General features: G+C 49.0%; 2 protein-coding genes and 2 non-coding genes across 4 annotated transcripts in view; 1 reads left to right on the top strand and 3 right to left on the bottom strand.

Annotated features, from left to right (window-relative positions):
* Positions 1-549: 549 nt before the first annotated feature.
* Positions 550-9,407, bottom strand: EEF1B2 (eukaryotic translation elongation factor 1 beta 2). The gene is made up of 6 exons (XM_075934353.1): positions 9,248-9,407; positions 8,837-8,959; positions 6,431-6,554; positions 3,841-3,907; positions 2,975-3,100; positions 550-852 (listed from the first exon to the last, which is right to left on the bottom strand). The coding sequence occupies exons 1-6, from the start codon at positions 9,325-9,327 to the stop codon at positions 698-700; spliced, it is 675 nt and encodes a 224-aa protein (XP_075790468.1). The 5' UTR covers positions 9,328-9,407; the 3' UTR covers positions 550-697.
* On the bottom strand, positions 3,374-3,504 carry LOC112546804 (small nucleolar RNA SNORA41). The gene has a single exon (XR_003090518.1). It is a non-coding gene; the product is annotated as a small nucleolar RNA SNORA41 (small nucleolar RNA).
* Positions 3,980-4,056, bottom strand: LOC112546803 (small nucleolar RNA SNORD51). Its single transcript, XR_003090517.1, has one exon. It is a non-coding gene; the product is annotated as a small nucleolar RNA SNORD51 (small nucleolar RNA).
* A 185-nt stretch (positions 9,408-9,592) lies between the features above and the next one.
* The window catches only part of NDUFS1 (NADH:ubiquinone oxidoreductase core subunit S1), a 39,929-nt gene continuing 25,863 nt past the window's right edge, over positions 9,593-23,658 (top strand). The window contains exons 1-4 of the mRNA XM_075934347.1: positions 9,593-10,010; positions 17,982-18,049; positions 19,567-19,658; positions 22,346-22,453. Of these exons, the coding sequence (XP_075790462.1) occupies positions 17,986-18,049; positions 19,567-19,658; positions 22,346-22,453 (264 nt within the window). The 5' untranslated portion in view covers positions 9,593-10,010; positions 17,982-17,985. The remainder of the gene's footprint in view (positions 10,011-17,981; positions 18,050-19,566; positions 19,659-22,345; positions 22,454-23,658) is intronic.

Raw genomic sequence — 23,658 nt, 5'->3', positions numbered from 1 at the left:
GCACCACCTCTCGCATGGAGACAGCAAAGCAGCTGGAGCACTGCTCTCTCTGCTTCCCTCAAGCGAAGGGTAGTCACACATGCTGCAAATATGCTGTGGAACCACGAGTTAATTTCCATTTTAGTGATGGAAAAATCCAGACTGTGGTGTCCTGTTATGGAATTCTAATATACTGGCCCATCATTAAACAATGAGGATGGAGGGAGGGGGGGAAGCTTAGCACTTCACATCTGTTCTCGGTTGAGGGCAGAATCTGACCCAGGAATTTAACAAAGATTAAAACTTAAAAAACAACAGCACTTTAAAGACTAATAAAACATGTCGCTGGTATCATGAGCTTTCATGGGTACAACCCACTTCTTCAGATGACTGGAGTATTAGAAGTCCAGATCCCACCTCATGCTAGATCTAGGGCCTACCCTGGAGTGAAGAGAACTGGCTTTCAAGCTGGCTCTCCTCAGTACTCTTTGCTTGCAACCAGAGGCAAAGAGGAGCGGGGGAGATCTATTAGGGATGTAACTGAGTAGTCAATTACTCAGAAGATCTTAGTTTAATTCAGTTTTCATTTTTTATTCTGCAGTTCACTTCACAGGCAAAGAAATGTTTGAGCTGTAATTGAGCTAGATTATTCAGTTATTTGGAATCAAACAGAGGGACCATAGGCGTTCAGGTACTTTTATTCCCGATGTAGCATGGTTTAGATCTTGTTGAAAGCAGCTACATCCATGGACTGTACATAATCTTCAAAGGCTGTTATTCTCTCTTCCAACATATCTGTACCAACTTTGTCATCTTCAACTACACACTGAATTTGAAGCTTCTTAATACCGTAGCCAACTGGAAGCAACTTGGCTATCAAAGAAAGAAATATATGCTAATTAGGAGTCAATTATCCAAATACGCTGTTCACCAGAGCATCACTTTAAGCATAATGAAGTGCCAGTTAGACAATACAAAACACTGAATTGCATAAAGTACATGGCAAAAAACAGTACATTACTCCCTATGCATATCACCTAATCAACGACTTGATCATACTTTTACAAAGATGTGTTTGCTGTTGATAGACCCTAGATACTGGGTGAAGATTAGGAAGCTGACCAAGAGATACACCCACTCCTCTCCACCAAGTCACTCCACCCCACAACTAAGCAGAGATGTAAAAAAGTAGTCAACTACTTGTATTCCAACCCCTGCTGCCTCTATTAGAGGCAAGAGGGTGCAGAGGTGTGAAGGAAAGGAAGAGCTGGGACAGTGCCGGACTGAGCCATACTTGCGCCCTGGCCAATGGGTGTGTGGTGCATGTGTGGCCCTGCCTCTGGGCGCGTAGCGCCTGATTGATAAGGTAAGGAGTGCATCTGCCTCCTCCCAGGATTCCCCCCCCCCCCTGCCCCCGGGAAGCCAGCACATGCCTCCTCCAGGCCAGACTCCTCTCCTCCTCCCCCACTGCCCACAGCGGGGCCAAACACCCGCAGGAGCCTGCCCCAGGGCCAAACCCCACTCCCACAGTGAGGTCAGGCCCGGCAAACCCCCCCCCCTGCAGTGGGGCCAACCCCTGGGGGCAGGTGCCCCTGGGGCCAAGCCCCCCCTCCCACAGCATGGCTTGGCCCCCTCCCCTCCCGCAGCGCAGCCAACACCTGCAGGTGCCTGCCCCGGGGCCAAACCCCCTTCCTGCCTCATGGCCAAACCCCGGGTCTGACTCTGGCTTCCACGGCACAGGGAAATCCCTGTGTTCAACTCACCCCTCCCAGGGAAACCACCGGACTCCTCTTCTGGAGCCGATGCCTCCTCCGCCAGCAAGTGACAGCTGCGGGAGGGGAGCAGCCTGCACACTTCCGGAGCCCCCGGAAGTGACGCAGGCTTCACCCAGGACTTCACCCAGAACTCGTGAAGTCATTCTGCCGCTCTACTCTGCACTAGTTAGGCCTCAGCTGGAGTACTGTGTCCAGTTCTGGGCGCCACATTTCAAGAAAGATGTGGAGAAATTGGAAAGGGTACAGAGAAGAGCGACAAGAATGATTAAAGGTCTAGAGAACATGACCTATGAAGCCAGGCTTCATGAACTGGGCTTGTTTAGTTTGGAAAAAAGAAGATTAAGGGGGGACATGATAGCGGTTTTCAAATATCTAAAAGGGTGTCACAAGGAGGAAGGAGAAAATTTGTTCCTCTTGGTTTCTGAGGACAGGACAAGGAGTATTGGGCTTAAAGTGCAGCAGGGGAGGTTTAGATTGGACATTAGGAAAAAATTCCTAACTGTTAGGGTGGTCAAATATTGGAATAAATTGCCAAGGGAGGTGGTGGAATCTCCCTCTCTGGAGATATTTAAGAACAGGTTAGATAGACATCTGTCAGGGATGGTGTAGGTGGAGCTTGGTCCTGCCTTGAGGGCGGGGGGCTGGACTCGATGACCTCTTGAGGTCCCTTTCAGTCCTATTATTCTATGATTCCATCCACCCCACGGGAAGCCGGCACTACACTAGAGGTAGGTGGTGGGGCTTCTCAGGGGTGGGGGTGCCCAAACACCTCGCGATCGACCGGTTGGTGATCACAGCTTTAGGGCAAGGGGAAGGAAAGGGGACGCAGAGGCACAGGCGGGGAACTGAAGCAGTCCCCACTCATGCTGGGTCCTGACTGCTGCACTTCTGCCTTAAATGTACAGGCAGCTGTTATTACATTTCAAAGGCAGAGCTACAGCAGGGACAGCAAGCACTTCTCTCCTGTTATTGACTAGTAAATAGAAATTCCATCAACTATTTGATTGGCTGACACTAAAATTTAACACCCCTACAACTGCGCTCTGATATCTAAAAGTCCAGGGATGGAATAACTAAAGATAGGTTCATCATATACCAATAGTTAATCTGTACTAGTTCTACATACCATGAAGTTATGCTTACAATATCTTTGCATGCAACTTTTTTTTTTTAAACTATTGCACTACCATCCCCTTGCTCAAGTAGTTTCTCCTACTTACAAGATCCCCAGACTAAGCCATCTGCCTGAATGCTTCGGACACATTCCTCCAATTTGGCCATATCTGTCTCATCATCCCAGGGTTTCACATCCAGTAAGATGGATGATTTGGCAATGAGAGCTGGTTCTAAGGGAGAAAAGAGAAAGCAACATGACATAAGAATAAATAAGGTATCCCAGGTATTTCTCAATCTAAGGCATTTTATAAAAGTTATTGTAAACATGCAGCAGGAAAAGAATAGTCAAAACAGACGAATAAAACTTTATGTATTTGTCAACACAGAGGGATTTACTCCTTCCAATCATATATCCAGTTAGTATAATACTAAGTCACATGTACTTCCAAAAAGTCATCTTATCAAGCCAAACTTATTTAGAAACTTGCATCAAATCCAAGTTCTCTTGTCTGTTACAGAGAAAGTCCTTTTCAGCTGACCCAAAAAGGACATGATACAGTAACAGTTTATTTCCCACAGATGGAATACTGCAACTGTTACATTTCAGAACAGTTCCAGACCAGTAGCTGTGGGTTCCTATATTTAAAATGACAAGGCTGCCATCTGAAAATAATATCCGCTGGTTTTTAATCTTCTCCTTACTTTAGACATTAAGATAGAGACTTTAATGAGACTAAACTTTGCATTTTTAGCTTTACAAGCCAATCCCAAACTAAAGTCACATCTCATTGACAAACATCGTTTCAAGTGCGCATGGAATAAAAGTGCTTTAACAGTGAAAAACTTTCAAGTATACTTGATCAAAGCAAACCATCTACTCCAGCTAATAATCTGGAAAATTCTTATTTCAATTTTCGATGCATACTTAAACCAAGTGCATAAAACAGGCTATTAAAGCTACCAAACATACTTTTGGATTTCTTAGATTCATACTGAGCAAGACGCTCTTCTCTCAGTCTCTTTGATTCTTCACTTTCCTGAAAAAGAAAAAACAGATTCACACCAAGGCAAAGACAGACACACTTTATCCACTAATAAAATTAGACTGGCTTTTGGTCAGGTAAAAACAAATCATCACAAGATCAGCCGAAAGATGGTGATTTGGTTTTATTCATCATGTTACCAGTCAGACAGACACTTCATACAAACTTGCTCTAGCAAGTTTACAAAACTCCTACCACCTTTGTGACAAAGATTAAGCGTAGTTTGTAATGCATAACAGCGGAGTCACATTCATGCCTATTACAATAAATTGCTCTTCTCTACCCAATTAGCTATTTACCTCCTCACATGTTCTTTCCTGTTAAGCATTCAAAGTCAAATGAATTTCAGGGCCGTGATATACACCAGAAATGTACTATTTCAATTTAATTATGATATTTTAAATACAAAAAGAAGAAAACTAATGAGAACCTAAAATCACAAGTCTATTTCTAAAAATAATCTCTTCAGTACTGGAGACAACAACATAAGCTACCGAGTCAAAGACTCATTTAATTGCACATCCAGTAATTTGATCTATGCCATCAAATGCCAGCGATGCCCCACTGCACTATATTTTTTTATATCTATCAATGGACACACACACACACCCACCCACCCACCCACCCCCCAATGGACACAAATCAGATATATGTAAAGGAAATACAGAAACCTGTAGGACAACACTTCAATCTACCTAAACACTCTTTAAAAGCTCTCCAGGTGGCTGTCTTGTCACAAACTAATTCTACAAGCCAAATACACAGAGGCGTTGGAATTACAATACATCCACAAATTCAATTCTCACACTGATAACCTCCTCAATCGAGATAAGCAATGGCTTGGACATTATTCAGCCTAACATTCAATCTGATTAGCTTCTATGATGAGGTAACTGGCTCTGTAGATATGGGAAAGTCACTGGATGTGATAAATGGTTACCAAGTCAGTACCCTGACATACACGGGGCGTTTCGCCTGACTGCCCAACGCTCGGTCCTTGCCTGGAAGCCTCGCACATGCTCCAGATCAATTAATACCTTGATTTTAGCAAGGCTTTTGATATGGTCTCCCACAATATTCTTGCCAGCAAGTTAAGGGAACGTGGATTGGACAAATGGATGGTACAATGGATAGAAAGCTAGCTGGAAGGTTGGGCCCAGCAGGTAATGATCAATGGCTTGATGTCAGGATGGTGCTAGTGGAGTGCCCCAAGGTTCAGTTCTGGGACCATTTTTGTTCAACATCTTTATTAGTGACCTGGATGAAGAGATGGATTGCACCCTCAGCAAGTTTGCAGATGACACTAAGCTCTAGGGGGAGAGGCAGATACGCTGGAGGGCAGAGATAGGGTCCAAAATGACTTAGACAAATTGGAGGATTGGGCCACAAGAAATCTGATGAGGTTCAACAAGGACAAGTGTAGAGTCCTGCACTTGGGATGGAAGAATCCAAAGCATTGGTACAGGCTGGAGGGGACCAACTGGCTAAGTAGCAGTTTTGCAAAAAAAGGACCAGGGGATTACAGTGGATGAGAAGCTGGATATAAGTCAATGGTGTGCCCATGTAGCCAAGAAGGCTAATGGCATATTAGGTTGCATTAAGAGGAACGTTGCCAGTAGATCCAGAGATGTGATTATTCCTCTTTATTCGGCTCTGGTGAGGCCACATCTGGAATACTGTGTCCAGTTCTGGGCCCCTAATTACAGAAAGGATCTGGATGCATTGGAGAGGGTCCAGCGGAGGGCAACTAAATGATTAGGGGGTTGGAGCACATGACTTACAAGGAAAGACTGAGGGAGTTGGGTCTGTTTAGTCTGCAAAAGAGAAGAGTGAGGGGGGATTTGATAGGAGCCTTCAACTTCCCGAAGGGAGGTTCCAAAGAGGCTGGAGAAAGGCTGTTCATAGTAGTGATGGATGGCAGAACAAGGAGCAATGGTCTCAAGTTGCGGTGGGGAGAGGTCCAGGTTGGATATTAGGAAAAACTATTTCACTAGGAGGGTGGTGAAGCACTGGAATGGGTTACCTAGGGAAGTAGGGGGAGTCTTTATCCCTAGAGGTGTTTAAGTCTCGGCTTGACAAAGCCCTGGCTAGGTTGATTTAATTGGGATTGGTCCTGCCTTGGGCGGGGGGCTGGACTTGATGGCCTTCTGAGGTCTCTATGAATGAAGGTGCCAACAGCTCTGTGTGTATTTTCTGGTGTTGGTACCCTTCCTATCTAATTGCTATCCTATGATTCTTGTCTGCTGCTTTTAACTACACCTAAAGATTGGGCTTATAGGTTACCAGTTCTGCCTACTTTTTTTCCCCCTTTGATATTTTCATACCCTCTGCTCTGTGTCTCCTAGCCCCTTCCTCCCCCTCTTCCCCCCATTCATTTTAGGTCTGGGCATCGTAAACTCATAATTCCAGTCATCTGAAGAAGTGGGCTGTGGCCACGAAAGCGCATGATACCATCTACATGTTTTGTTAGTCTATAAAGTGCTACCAGACCATTTGTTGCTTAAGATTAGCCAGTACCTCCTCATCCTCTGATCCGAAGAGATCAATGTCATCATCATCTTTGCTATCTGTGGCTGCAGCTGTAGCGTCTTCAACATCAGCAGGACCATATTTCCCCAAAGCTTTCTTTACTCCTGGCAAACTAAAACAAGTGGCAAAATATTACACTCCTAATCTCACACACAAAGATTTAAGATCAATGAACCTCCAGTAATGATTATTTGTGATAGCAATCAAGTATACTACAATTTCAAAAGTGAGAGAAGCCAGAACAGTCCCAAAAGTGCACTCAACATAATTAAATTGACAATTATAATGGTGAATCCCGCATGCATAGGCAGCTAAATGGCATACTACTTTTGCTCTTGCTAGCAGAATTTCCGACAATATAGCACCTAACAGCAACCACTTGTCTGGAATTTTGTTCATGGGTGATTTGGTAAGTTTTGCTTTTTACAACATGCAGAAAAGAGACAATAGATCAGAGAAAGATTAGTGGTTCTTGAAAATTAACACTATATTGCATCATTAAATAAATCTTCCACTTTCCACCCAAATGATTTCTTGAAAACCTTTGTTTTCAGTGGAGGATCAATTAGTGGCTTGGTAGGTACAGTGGTAAGGCTAGTTTTGTAACCAGGTAATTAATTGATTTTGGTGTTTTAGCTATGGAGTTGTTTGAGAATGAGCTTTTTTAGTGCCTAACATCAACACAACCTGGCTTGTGTTGTTTTAGAACGAATGGAACCTGTTAGGAACTAAATACAGGAAGCCCCAACTCTGAACACATTTTCCTATAGAAAGCTATAAAATGGTTTTAGGTTCCCAGGCTATCCCACAAAAACCTACTTAACCCATAATATAGCTGAAATACTATATTCACAAAATATACTAGTAATCCATATCTGCACTGTGTGCAGATTTTTTCCATCCATGTGTAGTATTTTATGTGCACTGAGGCATGTGCAAATCTACACCAACAAACAGATGCTCTGCTAATCAGCTCAGCATCATTTGAATTTCTCCTAAGCAGACACCCAACCGCACAGGAAACAATGCTAGTAATTAAACAATCAGAATAATAGAATTGACCAAGAAATAGTTTATTTAACCTTAATGCTGGTGTTTATGGAAAGGCAGATTTAATTAGAGGATGAGGAAGATGGAAATTCTGAAGGGGACTTCTGGACATCCTCCACCCATCTCACCTCAGGGGTTGCACCCAAAGCTGGAGGACTCTGGAGCAGGGAGAGCCACACAGCCAACAGGAGAGAAGTGGTGCCTTGAAAGGAAAACTGTCACTTCTATAGCCACTGATTGCATGGCCACCTACTGTGCCTCCAGTGCTGTCCCATGTCCACACCACACACACCTCTTGCTTACTTCCACAGCTGCAAATAGGCATTTGCTTTTATGTTTGTAATTGAGTCTGGACTTCAGAAGTGCAAACAGCTCCCTCTATTGCTTGAAAATATATATATTTCAGCCTTTCTACTGCCTCCTCCTTTAGCTACCTTAGTGTATTTAACTATGACTTTCTTTGCACCTTCATTATTCTGAAGGTATCTACCGAAGACAAAATGATGTTATCTTAAGCTTTTATGTCTATTTGCATTTTATTAGATTGCTATTTCTGATAAACTGCAGTGACAGAACACTAGCCTCCATGATTATGTTCCTCTATATTAACCTGTACTTTGAATTTTGCTAGACTGGTACTAGTTAGATGTTGTCAGAATTTGTAGCGAGATTAATGAAATAAGCTTATAACTTTTGTCCAGTTTCAAGACAAACCATCACAAGTGGTATACAGTTAGCAGAAGCATCAAAAAAGCCAAAGGTCAGGAGACTGAACAATTCAACTCTACAGGAGGCTCCCCCAAAACAGGGTTGAAGCACAATGGTGAGGCAGTGTGGAAAGTGCACACACTGAAGCTGCCTATGGTGTACCTTTTCTAGAGAGGACTTCAGTCTCCATGGCTGTCAATACGGCAACTTTCATGAGCACTAAATTCACTAAAAGAGAAAAGAATACATTTGCTTTCACATTTCCAGGTGCTTCTGCAGGTCACTATTTAATTTACTTTAAGATTTCAGGATGATCATGTGAATGAAAGGTCTCCCAACATGAGAGTTGGTAATTTTGTTTGCTAGAATTCCTATTTCAAGATACACATGGGGCGGGGAGTGAGAAGCTGGTGTACATATTGTAGGGGGAATCTGTACTGGGCCATGATCCGGTCGGGGTATAAGCGTCACCTATTTACCATTGTGGGCTCAGCTGTGTGCTGGGCCAGGAACAGCCCGTGGGTTCAAAGTCCCTGTCTACAGAACTGCTGGCTACAAGCCCATGGAGACACGATGACGCTCGGCGATTAGCCCCTCACGTATCAGTGAGCGCTCCGCGGGAGCCGCTGGAGGTACCTGGCCTTTTGCCGCTCATAGGACTGGATGTGCTTGTACCAGCGCAGCGCGTGGAACAGGTCAGCCGGGGGTGGCGCGGACAAGGCCTCGAAAACCGCCACGTCCGCCTGCGAGGGCACGTGCCTGCAGAAAACACGAGTCAGCGCCGATCCCAGGCACGACACGCTGCGCAACACACGCCGCAGGCTTCCCGCCCGCCCCGGGGCGCAGGGAACCCGCCAGGCGGCTCGTGCATCACCGCCCTGGGCCCAACGGACTCAACCGCTGTTGGGGGGGGGGGGGTGTCCGAGCGCGCGCAGGCCACGCGGCACGAGGCCGACCTGCAGGCCACGCGCCAGATCCCAGCAGGCCGGGCTCGCGGGGGAGGGGCCGTTCTGCGGCAGCCGCCTCACGGCTCCGCGCGCCGCTCACCCCTCGATGTAGCTTTTGTCAGCGAGGAAGTCGTTGAGGAGCCGGAGGCCGGCAGAGGAGCGGAGGTCCCCGAAGCCCATGGCGGCGAGAGTACCGTCGTCGTCACAGCCCTCAGACGCAAGACCCGACCGGCACCCACCGCAGAAAGAGAGAGAGGCAGCCCTCCGCTCCCGTTTTATAGAGAGTGCGTGGTATCCCTCCGCCGCACGGGCCTCTGACGTGACATTATCCCTCCGCGGGAACGCACCTGGAAATAATCCCCCGCCACACCACTTAGCACAGGAGCAGGGCGGATGGGGAGGGACACTCGGAGGACGGAGATAGCGAACGGCTAATAATGAGGATGTTCGGGGGGTTCCGCCTCGGCTACAACGCGAAGATTTTCGAAAATCACCAGAACTGAGCGGGGGACTGACGGAAGTTACCGATCAGCGGCACTGGTGACGGAAATGGCCGAAGGAGCCTTCGGGGAGTAACGGAAGTTGCCGAGGCCCCTACTGACGGAAATGGCCGATGGAATCTCCGGGGAGTGACGGAAGTTGCCGAGGCCCCTACTGACGGAAATGGCCGATGGAATCTCCGGGGAGTGACGGAAGTTGCCGAGGCCCCTACTGACGGAAATGGCCGATGGAATCTCCGGGGAGTGACGGAAGTTGCCGAAGCGGCCGCCATATTAGCGGGGCGAGAGCGCTCAGGCGCAGCGTCTGCCTTCAGAAGACCGAATAGGTGCGGCGGGGGCGGCCGGCTCCTCCAGCGCACGGAGGTAACGGGGCCCGGGGCCTTGCTGCGGCGCTGGGCGGGGTCAGCCGCTCCCTGCCGCGGCGGGTTCGTTGCTTTCCGCCTGTCCCGGGGTGCCCTTGACCGGCGCGGGGGCGCGCGCGTCCCCCTGTGCCCCGCCCCGCCCGGCAGCGGCGGCCCGGGTCTCCCTGGCTGGGGGAGCCCGGGTGCCCTGAGGCGGGGCCCGGCCCTAGGGCCTGGGGCGTTCGCAGGCCTGCCCAGGCCGCTCGCTCGCTGTCGGTGCTGCGGGCTCCGGGGCCCGCGCTGCGGCACGTACTGGGGCAGTGCCCCTGGTGGCACAGGCCGGCGTGCGACGGCTTCCTTCAAACCCGCCAGCGCCCCAGCAGCCTGCAGCCCTGCGTTCGCACCGTTCGTAACTCTCCATTGGTACAAACCCGCCAGCGCCCCAGCAGCCTGCAGCCCTGCGTTCGCACCGTGCGTAACTCTCCATTAGTACAAACCCGCCAGCGCCCCAGCAGCCTGCAGCCCTGCGTTCGCACCGTTCGTAACTCTCCATTAGTACAAACCCGCCAGTGCCCCAGCAGCCTGCAGCCCTGCGTTCGCACCGTTCGTAACTCTCCATTGGTACAAACCCGCCAGTGCCCCAGCAGCCTGCAGCCCTGCGTTCGCACCGTGCGTAACTCTCCATTAGTACAAACCCGCCAGCGCCCCAGCAGCCTGCAGCCCTGCGTTCGCACCGTTCGTAACTCTCCATTAGTACAAACCCGCCAGCGCCCCAGCAGCCTGCAGCCCTGCGTTCGCACCGTTCGTAACTCTCCATTGGTACAAACCCGCCAGTGCCCCAGCAGCCTGCAGCCCTGCGTTCGCACCGTGCGTAACTCTCCATTAGTACAAACCCGCCAGCGCCCCAGCAGCCTGCAGCCCTGCGTTCGCACCGTGCGTAACTCTCCATTGGTACAAACCCGCCAGTGCCCCAGCAGCCTGCAGCCCTGCGTTCGCACCGTGCGTAACTCTCCATTAGTACAAACCCGCCAGCGCCCCAGCAGCCTGCAGCCCTGCGTTCGCACCGTTCGTAACTCTCCATTAGTACAAACCCGCCAGCGCCCCAGCAGCCTGCAGCCCTGCGTTCGCACCGTTCGTAACTCTCCATTGGTACAAACCCGCCAGTGCCCCAGCAGCCTGCAGCCCTGCGTTCGCACCGTTCGTAACTCTCCATTAGTACAAACCCGCCAGCGCCCCAGCAGCCTGCAGCCCTGCGTTCGCACCGTTCGTAACTCTCCATTAGTACAAACCCGCCAGCGCCCCAGCAGCCTGCAGCCCTGCGTTCGCACCGTTCGTAACTCTCCATTAGTACAAACCCGCCAGCGCCCCAGCAGCCTGCAGCCCTGCGTTCGCACCGTTCGTAACTCTCCATTAGTACAAACCCGCCAGTGCCCCAGCAGCCTGCAGCCCTGCGTTCGCACCGTGCGTAACTCTCCATTAGTACAAACCCGCCAGCGCCCCAGCAGCCTGCAGCCCTGCGTTCGCACCGTTCGTAACTCTCCATTGGTACAAACCCGCCAGTGCCCCAGCAGCCTGCAGCCCTGCGTTCGCACCGTGCGTAACTCTCCATTAGTACAAACCCGCCAGTGCCCCAGCAGCCTGCAGCCCTGCGTTCGCACCGTGCGTAACTCTCCATTAGTACAAACCCGCCAGTGCCCCAGCAGCCTGCAGCCCTGCGTTCGCACCGTTCGTAACTCTCCATTAGTACAAACCCGCCAGTGCCCCAGCAGCCTGCAGCCCTGCGTTCGCACCGTGCGTAACTCTCCATTAGTACAAACCCGCCAGCGCCCCAGCAGCCTGCAGCCCTGCGTTCGCACCGTGCGTAACTCTCCATTAGTACAAACCCGCCAGTGCCCCAGCAGCCTGCAGCCCTGCGTTCGCACCGTTCGTAACTCTCCATTGGTACAAACCCGCCAGCGCCCCAGCAGCCTGCAGCCCTGCGTTCGCACCGTTCGTAACTCTCCATTAGTACAAACCCGCCAGCGCCCCAGCAGCCTGCAGCCCTGCGTTCGCACCGTTCGTAACTCTCCATTGGTACAAACCCGCCAGCGCCCCAGCAGCCTGCAGCCCTGCGTTCGCACCGTTCGTAACTCTCCATTAGTACAAACCCGCCAGTGCCCCAGCAGCCTGCAGCCCTGCGTTCGCACCGTTCGTAACTCTCCATTGGTACAAACCCGCCAGTGCCCCAGCAGCCTGCAGCCCTGCGTTCGCACCGTGCGTAACTCTCCATTGGTACAAACCCGCCAGTGCCCCAGCAGCCTGCAGCCCTGCGTTCGCACCGTTCGTAACTCTCCATTAGTACAAACCCGCCAGTGCCCCAGCAGCCTGCAGCCCTGCGTTCGCACCGTTCGTAACTCTCCATTGGTACAAACCCGCCAGTGCCCCAGCAGCCTGCAGCCCTGCGTTCGCACCGTGCGTAACTCTCCATTGGTACAAACCCGCCAGTGCCCCAGCAGCCTGCAGCCCTGCGTTCGCACCGTGCGTAACTCTCCATTGGTACAAACCCGCCAGCGCCCCAGCAGCCTGCAGCCCTGCGTTCGCACCGTTCGTAACTCTCCATTGGTACAAACCCGCCAGTGCCCCAGCAGCCTGCAGCCCTGCGTTCGCACCGTGCGTAACTCTCCATTAGTACAAACCCGCCAGCGCCCCAGCAGCCTGCAGCCCTGCGTTCGCACCGTGCGTAACTCTCCATTAGTACAAACCCGCCAGCGCCCCAGCAGCCTGCAGCCCTGCGTTCGCACCGTGCGTAACTCTCCATTAGTACAAACCCGCCAGCGCCCCAGCAGCCTGCAGCCCTGCGTTCGCACCGTGCGTAACTCTCCATTAGTACAAACCCGCCAGCGCCCCAGCAGCCTGCAGCCCTGCGTTCGCACCGTTCGTAACTCTCCATTAGTACAAACCCGCCAGTGCCCCAGCAGCCTGCAGCCCTGCGTTCGCACCGTTCGTAACTCTCCATTAGTACAAACCCGCCAGCGCCCCAGCAGCCTGCAGCCCTGCGTTCGCACCGTTCGTAACTCTCCATTAGTACAAACCCGCCAGCGCCCCAGCAGCCTGCAGCCCTGCGTTCGCACCGTTCGTAACTCTCCATTAGTACAAACCCGCCAGCGCCCCAGCAGCCTGCAGCCCTGCGTTCGCACCGTTCGTAACTCTCCATTGGTACAAACCCGCCAGCGCCCCAGCAGCCTGCAGCCCTGCGTTCGCACCGTGCGTAACTCTCCATTAGTACAAACCCGCCAGTGCCCCAGCAGCCTGCAGCCCTGCGTTCGCACCGTTCGTAACTCTCCATTGGTACAAACCCGCCAGCGCCCCAGCAGCCTGCAGCCCTGCGTTCGCACCGTTCGTAACTCTCCATTAGTACAAACCCGCCAGTGCCCCAGCAGCCTGCAGCCCTGCGTTCGCACCGTTCGTAACTCTCCATTAGTACAAACCCGCCAGCGCCCCAGCAGCCTGCAGCCCTGCGTTCGCACCGTTCGTAACTCTCCATTAGTACAAACCCGCCAGCGCCCCAGCAGCCTGCAGCCCTGCGTTCGCACCGTTCGTAACTCTCCATTGGTACAAACCCGCCAGTGCCCCAGCAGCCTGCAGCCCTGCGTTCGCACCGTTCGTAACTCTCCATTGGTACAAACCCGCCAGCGCCCCAGCAGCCTGCAGCCCTGCGTTCGCACCGTTCGTAACTCTCCATTAGTACAAACCCGCCAGCGCCCCAGCAGCCTGCAGCCCTGCGTTCGCACCGTTCGTAACTCTCCATTCAGTACAAACCCGCCAGTGCCCCAGCAGCCTGCAGCCCTGCGTTCGCACCGTTCGTAACTCTCCATTAGTACAAACCCGCCAGCGCCCCAGCAGCCTGCAGCCCTGCGTTCGCACCGTGCGTAACTCTCCATTAGTACAAACCCGCCAGTGCCCCAGCAGCCTGCAGCCCTGCGTTCGCACCGTTCGTAACTCTCCATTAGTACAAACCCGCCAGTGCCCCAGCAGCCTGCAGCCCTGCGTTCGCACCGTTCGTAACTCTCCATTGGTACAAACCCGCCAGTGCCCCAGCAGCCTGCAGCCCTGCGTTCGCACCGTTCGTAACTCTCCATTGGTACAAACCCGCCAGTGCCCCAGCAGCCTGCAGCCCTGCGTTCGCACCGTTCGTAACTCTCCATTGGTACAAACCCGCCAGCGCCCCAGCAGCCTGCAGCCCTGCGTTCGCACCGTTCGTAACTCTCCATTGGTACAAACCCGCCAGTGCCCCAGCAGCCTGCAGCCCTGCGTTCGCACCGTTCGTAACTCTCCATTAGTACAAACCCGCCAGCGCCCCAGCAGCCTGCAGCCCTGCGTTCGCACCGTTCGTAACTCTCCATTGGTACAAACCCGCCAGCGCCCCAGCAGCCTGCAGCCCTGCGTTCGCACCGTTCGTAACTCTCCATTGGTACAAACCCGCCAGCGCCCCAGCAGCCTGCAGCCCTGCGTTCGCACCGTTCGTAACTCTCCATTGGTACAAACCCGCCAGCGCCCCAGCAGCCTGCAGCCCTGCGTTCGCACCGTTCGTAACTCTCCATTAGTACAAACCCGCCAGCGCCCCAGCAGCCTGCAGCCCTGCGTTCGCACCGTTCGTAACTCTCCATTAGTTCAAACCCGCCAGTGCCCCAGCAGCCTGCAGCCCTGCGTTCGCACCGTTCGTAACTCTCCATTAGTACAAACCCGCCAGCGCCCCAGCAGCCTGCAGCCCTGCGTTCGCACCGTTCGTAACTCTCCATTCAGTACAAACCCGCCAGTGCCCCAGCAGCCTGCAGCCCTGCGTTCGCACCGTTCGTAACTCTCCATTAGTACAAACCCGCCAGCGCCCCAGCAGCCTGCAGCCCTGCGTTCGCACCGTTCGTAACTCTCCATTCAGTACAAACCCGCCAGCGCCCCAGCAGCCTGCAGCCCTGCGTTCGCACCGTTCGTAACTCTCCATTCAGTACAAACCCGCCAGCGCCCCAGCAGCCTGCAGCCCTGCGTTCGCACCGTTCGTAACTCTCCATTCAGTACAAACCCGCCAGTGCCCCAGCAGCCTGCAGCCCTGCGTTCGCACCGTTCGTAACTCTCCATTAGTACAAACCCGCCAGCGCCCCAGCAGCCTGCAGCCCTGCGTTCGCACCGTTCGTAACTCTCCATTAGTACAAACCCGCCAGCGCCCCAGCAGCCTGCAGCCCTGCGTTCGCACCGTTCGTAACTCTCCATTGGTACAAACCCGCCAGTGCCCCAGCAGTCAGCCCTGCGTTCGCACCGTTCGTAACTCTCCATTGGTAACAGCCTTCTTCAGGTGGTACAGGCGGACACTTGCAGGGGCAGGGCGTGTACAAGATGTAACTCCTGCAGCCAGTTGGTTGGCAGAGACTCAGGAGGTCCAGTCCAGCCCCCGCCCAAAGCAGGACCAGTCCCAGCTAACTCACCCCAGCCAGTGGTACAAATGCAGCCCTGTTAGTCTGGTGCAGCTGAAACAAAAACCAGGACTGTGCTGCACTTTAAAGACTAACAAGATGGTTTAATAGGTGATGAGCCAGACCCTGGTCTGAGGAAGTGGGTCTGGCCCACGAAAGCTCATCACCTATTAAACCATCTTGTTAGTCTTTAAAGTGCTGCACAGTCCTGTTTTTTATCCCAGCCAGGGCTTTGTCAAGCTGGGACTCGAAAACCTTTAGGATGCAGATTCTGCCACCTCCCTAGGTAACCCATTCCAGTACTTCACCACTCTCCTAGTGAAATTGTTTTTCCTAATATCCAACCTAGACCTCCCCCACTGTAACTTGAGACCATTGCTCCTCTATCTGCCACTACTGAGAACAGCCTCTCTCCATCCTCTTTGGAACCCTCCACCCCCCTTCAGGTAGTTGGAAGCTGCTATCAAATTCCCCCTCACTCTTCTCTAAATAAGCCCTGATCCTTCAGCATCTCCTCATAATCATTTTTGTTGTCCTCTTCTGGACTCTCTGCAATGTGTCCACATCCTTTCTGCATTGGGGGAGGGGGCGTTACAGAATTGGATGCTCATGCTGATTCTAGAAGCCACTCGTGCTGCGACTCTGCATTTTAAATGTAGGCTCTCTCTATATTTAAAATGCAGAGGGTGCAGTGTCCTGGACCAGCGTGAGCTGGGACTGCTCGGTTTGGGCTCATGCTAAGCCCCTGTTCGTGGCATTCCCCACTCTATCCATTTCCCTGCTCCCCCCCACTCCCACCCCGTCCCCAGTTTTTAAGCTGGCTTCCCCCCAACACCACTCCTGCATCCACTTCCCTGTCTCCTCCCCTCCCCTCCCCCTTGCTGCCTACACCAAGCCCGGGCCACCAGAGTTGCTGTGAACAGCTGGCTTCAGCTGTGACATTTGCCTGCTGTGTGGCAACTGCTAGAGCTGAAGCCTGCTGTTTGCAGTGGCTCTGATGCCCGGGGCTTTTGGCAGACCAGTAATAATGAATATGCAAATCAAATGTTACTGGTCTGCCAAAAGTTTGTGAATGGGTTTGCTAGTCCATGGTATAAAAAAGGTTGGGAACCACTGGTTTAGATGCTTTTCTCAAATGATCAAAGAAAGAAGTTTGGCATCCTCCATCCTCATGGAAAAAAATACAAGGTTCAAAATGGATTGAAGCACCAATTGGCATGGTCATGTCTTTCTAGGATCAACCACAGTTTGGTCTTGAGACAAACATGACCATCCACAGATTGTTGGTTTGAGTACTGAGTCATTAAATACACTCTTTTTAATCCGTTTAAATCAGCAAGCAGGAGATCTTGATTTAAATCCATCAGTTTTAATCTAATTCTGTATTTTATTTTTTAGTTGATTCTCACTGTCTGGTGACTGTTAAAACATGCTGATTTGCAACTCAGTATAGCCTTTATACTAAATTTGGTGCTGCTTTTTGTTAACCAGCAGAATATGCTATATCTATAAATTTTTTGCTTAAGAGGTTAAATGGCTTAACGTGTGTGTGTGTGTGTGTGTGTGTGTGTTTTTCTTTCTTCTATTTGAATCAAGCTCTGTTTGGATGGAAATTCAAGATCTACACAAAAACCGCCTTTTAATATTGTTTAAGAAAAAGTTTATCAAAACCATGTTTTTAACAAAAGAACTGTTATCTGAGGCTATGGCTACACTACAAAGAAAAGTCGGAAAAAGATATGCAAATTGCAAAATGTACTTTGCGTATCTTTTTTCACTTTTCTTTCGAAAGAGGCTTTTCCGAAATTTGGTGTGTCTACACGATGCCATTTTCAGAAAAACCTTCTCTTTCGAGCCATCCCTTCTTCCTCATGAAACAAGGTTTGCAGGTATGGCAAAAGAACACGTCTGCTTTTTTGGAAACTTTTCCAAAAAAGCAGATGCATTCCTTAGATGTGGCATAGCTTTTCTGGGATATCTCTGGTATCCCGGAAAAGAGCTGCAGTTTAGATATAGCCAAAAGTTAATGAAGTGAACTGATTGTTGCTGATCACCATTTCCTATTTAGAACTAGTAGATCTCATTCTCATTTAGTATTTATTCATAGACTGGAAGAGGAAAGCAACAGGCAAGCTTGTTTTCTTAACTTTGAGTATACTAGTCATTGAACTGAACTAGTTGAACAAACCGAAATAAAACATGTATTCTTTCTCTGCCTGAAAAGGCGGCACTGTAGTCGAAAGCTGGGGTAGCACATCAACAAACTCTGGTTCCTGATACTTAGCCAGCAATTTCCTCCTGTTCTGTTGTTTGGCTGATTTCAAACTTAGTACAAGTGTACTGATTAGTATTTTTTATTGATTTTTAGCAGTTAAGCACTAATATAGATGTTAACTTCAAATTTGATTTTAAAATATTTTTTTTTAAAATATGCTTTTATTTAAATATTCAAATTTATTGATGTTTATCTATCCATCCCCATAGAAATATCAGGAAAGATCGTAACTGCTCAAATTTAATGCACTAACTTCCCCTGTATTAATTTTCAGCGCCATGCTGCGACTACCTGCTGTCCGCAGGGCCTTAGTTGGTGTCACTCAGTCCACAAAAGGATGTGGTGAGTCTGCCTGCATTTTATACACAAGTGCATGAGAAGCCTTTCCGTACTTATACAATGTGGTACCATGCATGTAAAAAATGTTTATTGAGGTTGTTATAAAATCCAGAGGAAATTGTATATAGCCCTCTTTTTGCTAGTGGTGTTCAGATTGTATTAGCTATTAGTTACCTGTATTTATAAAACAATTATAAGCACCATCACAGACCATGGAAGCATTTATGTAGCCTGAAATTAAGTGTTAAATACTGTGAAACATCATGCAATAAACCGCTTATAATATGGCACCCATTATTATTAAGATTAACTTGACAATAAAATCCTCAACCTGCATGATTTCCAAATGCATGGAAGGAAAAACAATTGGTATGGTTGAAAGGAAACAGAAAGTCAAGCTTTACCCGAGCCCAGAGAGAAGTGAATTCCACAACCAAGGGGCCTTATGGAGAATGCCCTGTCTGTGGCTTCCTGCCATTTAATGCCACTCTGAATCATCTGAAAGAAGAATGTCTTGATTGTGATTGGTACTAATGTCCTTTAAAATGTCTATCATTCTGCAGCTCAAATGCACTGGGTTATCTAGAGAGCGACCTTCTGCAAGAGATGTAGAAACATTAATCCACTTCAGCAGTCTGAATGGCTGAATGTTTACAGGAGTGTTACATTAGCTACACTGACTTAGCCCCCTCTCCTTCAGAATTTGCCATATAAAAAAATTGCAGTTATCAAAGCAAAAAGAGAGCATGCTAATATTTTATGTAGCATGCATTTAGAAAGCCTTGGGGGGAGGGAGAGAGATGCAGATTTAAGGTATAATATAGCACTTAATCAGTGAATTTATGTGAATGGTAGGGGAGAAGAAAAATAAATTATTTAACTTGCTTTTAAAATGGATGTTATCTACTCTCTGTAATTTTGAACGTGAGAGAGGGGAAAAAAAATAACTGAGTTTCACAAGTGATACCAGCTCTAGGAAGTGTCCACTTTGTCTTTGTTGGGTTTTTTGAAATTGTCAACTTAGATTAATTATTGCAGTATGTATTTTTGCATAATGATCATAGATAAAATACTGCATCAAATCTTGGACCAGGACTCAGGAAGTTCAATTCCTAGATCTGTCATAATTTGTCTAGAAACAAGACAGGTGAGGCAACATTTTTTGTGGTAGGTCCTCCTTTTGGCAGAGGTTGGACCCGATGACCTCCTGAGGTCTTTTCCAACCCTATGATTCTATGAATTGAAGAAATAATATTTTTAAAGTTTTTGGTCACTTTCTAACTCATAATAGTTGAGGACATAGCAATGCAAAATGTGCTAGATTAGATACGAGGAATAAGAATTTTAGATAAATTAATGGAACTCTGGTTAGGGTTTTTTTTTATTTATTTTGATACAGCTAGTTTGGAGGTGTCAGAATTATTACTAAGCATCATCTAAGAAATGTATGTACAGTAATCCTGTTAAGGGATTTTTAGGAGTCACTTACATTTTCTTTTTTTTCCCCCTTGTATCTTTAGTGCGTACAGCCACCGCAGCAGCCAGCAACCTGATAGAAGTGTTTGTTGATGGGCAGCCTATTTTGGTAGAACCAGGAACCACAGTGCTTCAGGTAGAAAAAGTTCTAGAATAGCCTCTGACTACTTTGCCCCCTCTCTCTACTTTCCTCCCCCCAGTTTGAAACAGCATATTTATTCATTCTGTTAGACTTCTTGTAACTGAACACTTTGCATGTCTCATGGCCATTTTGTGTAGGTGGTCTTGTTGCCCATCAGAGAATATGGGGTAATTACTTGTAGGGGAGGCTTTACATTTGAGAAAACAAAATCTGACCTAGCTTGAAAGGAAGATTGCACAGGAGGAATTCAAACTGATAATTACTGCAGGTTTATAAATAGATCCAGAAAAGTTTTATCTACATTCTAAGTGGTGCCAGTAAAGCAATTACAGGCAGTCCCCGAGTTACGCGGATCCGACTTATCCGCACTTACGAACGGGGCTTTCTCACCCTGGAGCTCGCAGGCAGCGGGACTGCCCAGAGCGCAGCGGTCCCACCACCTCGACCTCTGGGGCGAGAAAAGCTGCTCCGGGTGCCCCTGGTCTGCTGGGGACCGTCTCCAGCAGACCAGGAACACCTGGAGCAAAGCCGGGGAGGCGGAGGGGTCTCGTGCCTCTGAGGCTTTGCTCTGGCACGTGCTCTCCCCCGCCCACGTCTCCCTGGTCTGCTGGGGGGGGGGGGGGGGCGCAGCTAGTATGCCGCCCCCCCCCCCAGCAGACCAGGCTTTTGTTGTGGACCCTGGGGCAGAGCAGCTGGGGCGCTGCAGGTTGGTCCCACAGCGCCGCTCTGAGCACTACTGGACCAACCCGGCAGCACCCCAGCTGCTCTGCCCCAGGCATTCTGATTCAGCCGCTGCTGGTCAGTTTCAGCAGCGGCTGAATCAGGACGCCTGGGGCAGAGCAGCTGGGGTGCTGCTGGGTTGGTCCAGTAGCGCTGAGGAGCGGCGCTACTGGAGCAACCCAGCAGCACCCCAGCTGCTCTGCCCCAGGCGTCCCCAAGTCAGCCGCTGCTGAAACTGACCAGCGCTGACTACAGGAAGCCCGAGGCAGAGTTGCTATGTCCCGGGCTTCCTGGAATCAGCCGTTGATCAGTTTCAGCAGCAGCTGACTTGGGGACGCTTGGGGTTCTTAAGTTGAATCTGTATGTAAGTCAGAACTGGCGGTCAGTTTCAGCAGCGGCTGAATCTGGACGCCAGTTCCGACTTACATACAGATTCAACTTAAGAACAAACCTACAGTCCCTATCTTGTACGTAACCCGGGGACTGCCTGTATAGTATTATAGTGGCTCTCTTGTGTCCTAGCCAAAACTGTAAGGGTCACATCCTCTATCTTTCCATGCTTTATGGGGCTACTGCTCTTTTGATAGTGGAGTGAACAGGGTTCTCTGAGAGCCCTCTGTTATGTGCTATACTTAGAGTATTCCAGATACAGCTTCACTTCCTGCCTGAAGGTCTTATGGCTCAGAACTCTATGCATGCCTTTGCTGCACTTTCACTCTTTTTGGCCCAAAGCAAAATGTCAGAATGGGATCCAAAGTTTTCACGGCTATGTTTAGCATTGCAACTGGGCCACTAGGCCAGCTTTTCAAGCAAACTTTTAAATTAATTTTTAGAAGCAATAAGACAGAGCCAGATGTTGAGAAAGGGCAAGTAAAGTATGCAGCCAGGGTTCATTTCAGAGGGCAGAATTGTGCCCTTAGATGTGCATTATATTTAAAATTATTGTGGCTTTGCAATTCCCAGCTAATAGTCCATTGCGGTGTTTTTCTTATACTCTATTGCTGCTTAATTAACTCTTATCTCAGTGCTCTATTCACATGAAACTTTTTTGTAGAAGTTGACAGTGAACTAGGAATTCATTTTATTCGCCACTAAATCTGTGATATTTACCTCCCTTTTGAATTCCTCTGCAGCATCTGGCAGCAGTCTTAGTATTATAAACGGAAAACCCTCCAGTCAGATAGAAGAGACCAGACAAAACAACAGCTTTAGTTGTTTTCACATTTTTACCTTCCTGCATGCTACGTAGAACGTATGTCTGAATGGAAAGCATCTCGAGAGTCCTCTAGGCATGGTGACTTTTCTTTGAGCCACCCACTCCCCGCAAATGTGCTATAAACTCCACAGTCCATTCATGTTGCAACAACTTTTTTTTTCTTCTGTATTATAAAAGCCAGGACTGGCATTGGGGGGTAGCAAGCAGGGCAGTTGCCTCATGTCCCATGACACCAGGCCCCTTGCAAAGCCATATTTCTAGGTTTTAGCCTGGAGTGGCTGGCTCAGAGCCTTATGTTTCAGCCTCATGCAGTCAGGCTTTTGATTTCTGCTCTGGGCCCCAGGGAGTCTAATGCTGGCCCTGCTTGGTGGACTCTCTGAAACCAGCCCTGGTTTCCTACTTGGGAACCACTGATATAGTCTGGCTCTTGGTGCTGATGCAGGGCCAAGTAAATATGCATATCTATCCTGGTAGTCTTTAACACATGTGAAGACTGTTATTAGTTATCCTTTCTCAGTCATCTTTTTTTCAAGAAAGAGTGCTAAGTAGGACGGGACAGTTACTTCCCGTGTCTTACCTGTGACACCTCAGCCTAAGGGAAAAACCACACAATGCTCCATGAAAACCACACAATTTTTCATTGTCTGTGAAATTTTAGAATTGAAAATTCAGTTGCATTTTAGTTGAACCAAGATCGTAAGAGCTAATTCTCTAACTTAATTTTTTTTGTTTCTTCCTTTTCAAGGCCTGTGAAAAGGTTGGAATGCAGATACCTCGCTTTTGTTACCATGATCGATTGTCTGTTGCTGGAAACTGTAGGATGTGCCTTGTGGAGATAGAGAAAGCACCCAAGGTACCTATCTTTTTTGTACTGAAATTGTACTCATTTATAAATCTTGGCAGTAATCTTCTGAAGACTTGGAGAATGAGTAATTGCAAAACAACTTGCATGTAATCTGTAGTCATAATATGGCTTGCACAAACCAATAATTTTCCTGCATTTATCTCCACCCACAAAACATTATGCCCATTTGTAAAAAAGTGATGTTTTATTGCAGTGGTTTTCAACCTTTTTTTTTCCATGTGTGCACCACTAAACTTTAAATGATTCAACCTGTGGTCAACACACCATAGACGCCTTAAAATGAACACTGACTGAACAAAATTCAGCTATGAATATTGCATGTAGTCGACATGGCATTTGTCTGGGGCAGTGCCAACAACTTTCCTGTGGGGAACTGACATGGGCCTTAGCTACCCACCTTACTATGAGGCCCTAACATTGGAACATAAGAATGGCCAGACTGGGTCAGACCAAAGGTCCATTTAGCCCAGTATCCTGTCTTCCAACAGTGGCCAATGCCAGATGGCCCAGAGGGAGTGAACAGAACAGGTATTCATCAAGTGATCCCTCTCCTGTTATCTGTTTCCAGCACCTAACAAATAGAGGCTAGGGGCACCATTCCTACACATTCTGGCTAATAACCTCTGTGAATTTATCTCTTCTTTTTTTGAATCCTGTTAAAATTCTGGTCTTCACAACATTTTCTGGTAAGGAGATCCACAGGTTAACTGCGTGCTGCATAAAGGAAAAACTTCCTTTTTGTTTGTTTTTAAACCTGCTACTTACCTATTAATTTCATTTGGTGACCCCCCCCTAGTTCTTTTATTTACTTGTTCCCCAAACAATATCTTTTCCTTATTCACTTTCTCCATATCTGTCACGATTTATAGACTTCTGTCATATCCCCCCCCTTAGCCTCCTCTTTTCTAAGCTGAAAAGTCCCTTTTTAATCTCTCTTCATATGGCATCTGTTCCAAACTCCTAATCATTTTTGTTGCCCTTTCCTGAACCTTTTCCAATGCCAATATATCTTTTTTGAGATGAGGCAACCACATCTGTATGTAGTATTAAAGATGTGGATGTCCATAGATTTATATAGAGGCAATAAGAGATTCTCTGTCTTCGTCTCTATCCCTTTTTAAATGATTCCTAACATTCTATTTGCTTTTTTTGACTTCCACTACACATTGGCTACGTCTACACTGGCCCCTTTT

This window comes from Pelodiscus sinensis, chromosome 7 (assembly GCF_049634645.1).
Source record: "Pelodiscus sinensis isolate JC-2024 chromosome 7, ASM4963464v1, whole genome shotgun sequence".
NCBI classification, from domain to species: domain Eukaryota; kingdom Metazoa; phylum Chordata; order Testudines; family Trionychidae; genus Pelodiscus; species Pelodiscus sinensis.
Note: the sequence above shows the minus strand (reverse complement) of the source record. Positions and strands in the feature narration are given on the sequence as shown.

Coding starts and splice junctions, on each gene's coding strand:
- EEF1B2 (XM_075934353.1), bottom strand. CDS start 9,327: ATGGGCTTCGGGGACCTCCGCTCCTCTGCCGGCCTCCGGCTCCTCAAC. Junction 3,908..6,430: donor TCGGATCAGAGGATGAGGAG/GTACTGGCTAAT, acceptor TTTCTTTTTCAG/GAAAGTGAAGAATCAAAGAG. Junction 853..2,974: donor TGGCTTAGTCTGGGGATCTT/GTAAGTAGGAGA, acceptor TTTCTTTGATAG/CCAAGTTGCTTCCAGTTGGC.